The sequence below is a fragment of the Asparagus officinalis genome, chromosome 4, assembly GCF_001876935.1.
Source record: "Asparagus officinalis chromosome 4, Aspof.V1, whole genome shotgun sequence".
NCBI classification, from domain to species: Eukaryota; Viridiplantae; Streptophyta; class Magnoliopsida; order Asparagales; family Asparagaceae; genus Asparagus; species Asparagus officinalis.
In genome coordinates this window covers 118844514-118849386 of record NC_033797.1, presented here as the reverse complement: position 1 = coordinate 118849386, position 4873 = coordinate 118844514, and the positions used below count along the sequence as shown (strand labels likewise).

The 4873-nt window shown below is 43.6% G+C and overlaps 1 protein-coding gene across 1 annotated transcript; it reads left to right on the top strand.

Annotated features, from left to right (window-relative positions):
* On the top strand, positions 2709-3712 carry LOC109839211. The gene is made up of 2 exons (XM_020407639.1): positions 2709-3202; positions 3256-3712. The coding sequence occupies exons 1-2, from the start codon at positions 2709-2711 to the stop codon at positions 3710-3712; spliced, it is 951 nt and encodes a 316-aa protein (XP_020263228.1).

Genomic DNA, 4873 nt, shown 5'->3' with positions numbered 1-4873 from the left:
CGGGCTCTCTTCGAGAGAGTCACAACGCCCTCAACAGTAGAAGCGTTGACAAGAACAGGTTTGACCTCGTTGGAGGTCGGTGGAACTTCACCTGACGCAACTTTGGCATCAGCTGGGGTGAGAGCATCGTTGGTATTCTGGACTTCTTCAAACCAACGAGCTTTTCTCCTAGAGGAGAACTTCTTGGACTTGCGGGGGGAGGTAGATCCGGACGAGGATGAGAGATACTCCTCGAACTTGGCCTGATCGAATTCATATTCGACCTCCTCCTCGACCGGGATTGAGATCCGCGGCTGCGACGCAACGGTCTCGGCAGCGAGATCGGTGGCTCCCACTGTGGTCGCCAGATTGTTCGCGGGAAAAATCGTGTCTTTCTTTGTAATTGATTCCATTGTCATCTTAAATAACAGCTTTTTGAGTTACAAAAGATCCGGTCTTTTTTTTAGATCCGGTTACAATGAAAATCAAAGAAAAATAAACAAAGATTACAACTTTCTCCTTTTGTGTCGAACAAATCACGAGCTCCTGTTTTGCGGTCGCTCGCTTTGTGGTTCTTTGCTCGCGCCGGGGTTCTATCCGTCGACCACCACATCATCTAGATCGGTCGGGATCCTACGCAGACGATGGTTTATCTTCACGAAGAAATAATAGGCGGGGGATTGGTTCACCAGGAAACATCGCCCAAATCTCGGGATCAAAAGACCGCAAACTTTGATTCCGGAGTATCGCAGTGCGTACGATCTGAGATCACGGTCCTACTCGAACTCGCTTGCCCTTATTTGGCGCTTGACGATCGGCCGAGCACGAAGCAGATCTGGGATGAGCAAAGTCCTCGACAGTCGCTAAAGCTTGAATCTTTTTAGATCTGAGTCTTTCAATCCAGCAGGGCTTCGCCTGCTCAAATAAGATCCAACCTTTTCAAATGAACCACGCCCTTGGCCTATCTTATAGGCAGCGCCAGATCTGTGCCTCAGGCACAGATCTGGGCTGAGGTGGCTCCGGCACAAGTGGCCGGCCACCACGCTGGGTTGGCTCGGCTCTTTGGCCGACCACCTAGGTGGCTCGGCCACCGGCCACTCAGGGTGTCGGCTTGCCGACACCTGAAGTGGCTCGGTTTCGGCCGAGCCCGCTCAGGGTGTTTGGGTTGCTTCGTTTGTCGTTGATTCTCCCGGTTTTGTCCATGATTCGGTTGTACGGTTTGATTTGTCCTGGACGTGCGATTTGGTTGACCTGAATTTGGCAGTAAGTCGGATTCCTGATTTGGCAGTAAATCCACTTCTGAGTTCGAGTCTGAAACCGATCTTGATTCGGTCGTGATTCATCCGAGTCCGCTCTTGTTTGGATGACTCGTTGACTCCCCGAACCGTTGGCTTGATTCCGCACGCGAATGGATGCATTCTGTTGCTCGCGTGCGATTCGTTGACCTCGTCGCCTCGTCACTCGATGGTTTGTCGAATCACCACGCCGAGCTATACCAAGGGACTTATAAGCAATTTTACATGCCTACATGAACCAGTGAGTTGTGATAGGATGACTATTTGTGTTCTTTTCATACATAGATTGGGGTTAATATTTAATTATCTATAATTTGATACATATGGTATATACATGAGGGTTTCCTTGTTTGGATTATTTCGCTCGACGTACTACGTCTCTTGTTGTAGATTTTTAAATATTAATTCTATCTATTGTATGATCTTGTTGCTTGGATGGTTTCTGATCGCTACCTGCATGATCTTGTTACTTGGTTGATTTTTGGATTCGTCTGATTATTAGTATTCCAGTTGCACGTCTCTATTGTTCTTCTATCATCACATGTTCTATTTTTATTTCTATTATCGCATTGACCACGCATATATTATCATTATCGTTGTTGTATTTGTTCTTGCCTTGGGGTATCTTGCCGTGTGTTTTACACGCTGACGTACTCCTATTTTCTGGGTGTACGTCAGATTTAGGAGATGTACAGCCTTAGTTCGGGATAGTACAAGAGCCAGAGGATTTGCAGCAGTGAGGTCTTCCAGATGGATCAGAAGAACAATCTGAAGCTTAGACTTTTCTTTATGTAGTAGTTGATAAGCGCTAGATCTATTTTGCAGAACCTTACTTTAGTCTGATATTGAATTTAGTTGTTTTAGCAGTACTTTCCTTTATTTCTGTTGGATTATGTATTTTTATATTTTTAGTTGGACCGTTTTGTAATAAGGGCGTGTTTGACCCATATTTTTAGGTCTGGGATGATTTACCATTGATGATATGTCTATTTCTTATTCTGGGTTGTCATTATATTCTTGCTATGTGTGATCGGGGACCTGTGACTTCGTATATTATATTTTTAACGCTTAGCGTATTGGATTGAGAAGAAAAGAAAAAAAAAATAATAGTGTTTATTTCTTCTCAATCTAATACGTCGCAGACTTGTTCACATTCCAATTCCTGAGTATTTTGGGAAGCGGGGCGTGACAGGTTTTTTTGGTTGCCCATGCAGGTCATGGTCCCGAGTTCTCACTAGTAAGAATATGGTAGACAATTTAGATACATATCATATTTCATCCGTAAGACTACAATTAAGTTCTTATATTATTATTTTAGACTATAATTAATTTCTTATACTGTTATTTTAATAACTATGTTTTAGTTCCTATTTTCCAAATATATTATTTGATTTTAACCTTAATTTTCCTTTTGATCCTCGTTCCTTCAGAATCATGGTAGGTACTCGTAGTAATGATAACCCGTCTAGTAGCAGTGTCTCGCAGCCCGAAGTGGACCCGAGCCAACTTCTGGCGATGATTCAGGGATTGGCCACGAATCAGCAGCACCTAGCTGGGCAGCTGCAGCGGGAGCCTCAACACCAGCCTCCCCCTCGTCCAGAGTCTAGCGTCAGGGAGTTTCGGTATATGCAGCCCCCTTCTTTCTCTGGTGCTGAAGGACCCCTAGCAGCGGAGGAATTCTTGAAGGTCACTGAGACTATTCTCACGGTGACCCGTGTTGCCCCTGCTGAATGGGTGGACCTTATGGATATTCAGCTCACCGACACCACTCGGATTTGGTGGACTGCAGAGAAGGCTCATTTGGAGAGACCGATTTCGTGGGAAACCTTCACAGACCGTTTCAACAGGAAGTACTTCCCTCAGTCAGCTCGGGACGAGCTTTTGCGAAGATTTGTGGAGCTCAAGCAAGGAGGGCGAACAGTTGATGAGTACGAGGCCGAGTTTTCTTCTCTGAGCCGATATGCTCCCCACTTGGTGACAGACCTACTATCAGGAGGCATCAGTTTCAGAAGGGCCTGTATAAGTATATCAGGTTTGCTCTAGCTGGTAGAGCACTTGCGACCCACGACGCCGTGTTGGATGCAGCACGCGAGATCGAGAGCGTTCAGAAGGAACCTGAAGACCCGCACGTGATTCAGAGCAGGACACCAGCAGCTCCGGCCCGGAATGTCGAGCGTCCCCCTTCGAGACAGCAGCAGCAGGCCCCGCAGAGGCAGCAGCATTCTCAGCGTCAGCCATTTCATCAGGCTCACCCTTATCAGCATCCTGGAGTGCAGTCTCAGAGCCAGTCTTCGGTGAGGTGTTCTTATTGTAGATACCCTGGGCATACCGAGCAGGAGTGTCGCAGGCGTCATCATCTGTGCTATGTTCGAGCGGCTCTTCCAGCTCCACCTCGATCAGACTCAGCAGCTCCAGCTCAGCACAGACCCTATCCTTGAGCAGGGCCACTTCCCCCACAACAGCAGGTATATCAGGAAGCATACAGGCAGCAACCTCGGCGACAGATGTTCACGATGTCAGCTGTGGAAGCAGAGGAGAACAACCAAGTTATCACCGGTGAGAATAGTTCATTCTTAGTTTTATTTGCGTGTGAACTTCCTTATTTCGTATTGCCTGATGATATTATGATAGGATTTGTTTATGAGTGCTAGCCTAGATGCATTTTCATCCTCCTATAATAGGCAATGTTCTTGATTATTTCGTTCTTGCTTTATCACCCTTTGACTTTGGGTTTCCTACTGTTTCTTGTTCTTGTCTCCTTTATTTATGGATATCATTCCATATCTCTGTCATTGGATTTTATTTTAATTCCGAGGGTAGAATTTGTTTTAAGGGGGGTAGGATGTAACAACCGTAAATTTTGATACGTATTTAAATAAATTTTTCTAGTATTTAAAATATTATATTATATTTTGTTAATACTTTTCCTAATTTTTGGAATTTTCTGAGTTTTCAAAATAAATAAATAATAAAATATATAGTCTTGTATTTATTAATTCTACTAAATATTAATTTATGGTTTAATGATTTTATATATATAATCTTTTGGTAGCTAATATTATTAGTGACCTTGTTATTATTAATGTAAACCTGAGCTTAGTATATTAGTACATATGTAAATATATAAATATTTAGCTGTTAATTATTTATTAATGTTATTATATGGTTAATTATTATTATAATGATTTTTTAAATATTATGAATAAATAAATAAATAAATATATTCCCATAATCTTCTTCCTACTTAATTTTCTCTCATTTGAATTCCTACCATAATCTCCTTAATCAATTTCCAATCAACCCCAAATCACTCCCCGTGATTTTCTCCAGCCAAAATTAATCCTTCCATTTTTTCTCTCATTTCAAAATTCAAAAAAAGAAAACATAATCAAATCCTTCTCTCTCTCCCCTTCCATAAACAAATCTTTCTTTTTTCTCTCCCCATACCCGTACTCTCTCTCCCCCGTACCCCCTCTCTCTCTCCATCAGTTCACCCCCAAAAGAAAACCCCCTCTTCTTCTTCTTCTTCTTCTTCCTCAAGCACCGAACCCGACCACGCCCCGCACCCCGCCGGAGTTCGCCTCCGACCACCGCCCGCT

Bases quoted from the DNA above. Each gene is read 5' to 3' on its own strand.
- LOC109839211 (XM_020407639.1), top strand. From the start codon at position 2,709: ATGGTAGGTACTCGTAGTAATGATAACCCGTCTAGTAGCAGTGTCTCG. The intron at 3,203-3,255 runs GTACGAGGCCGA...ACTTGGTGACAG, and splicing joins GGAGGGCGAACAGTTGATGA to ACCTACTATCAGGAGGCATC.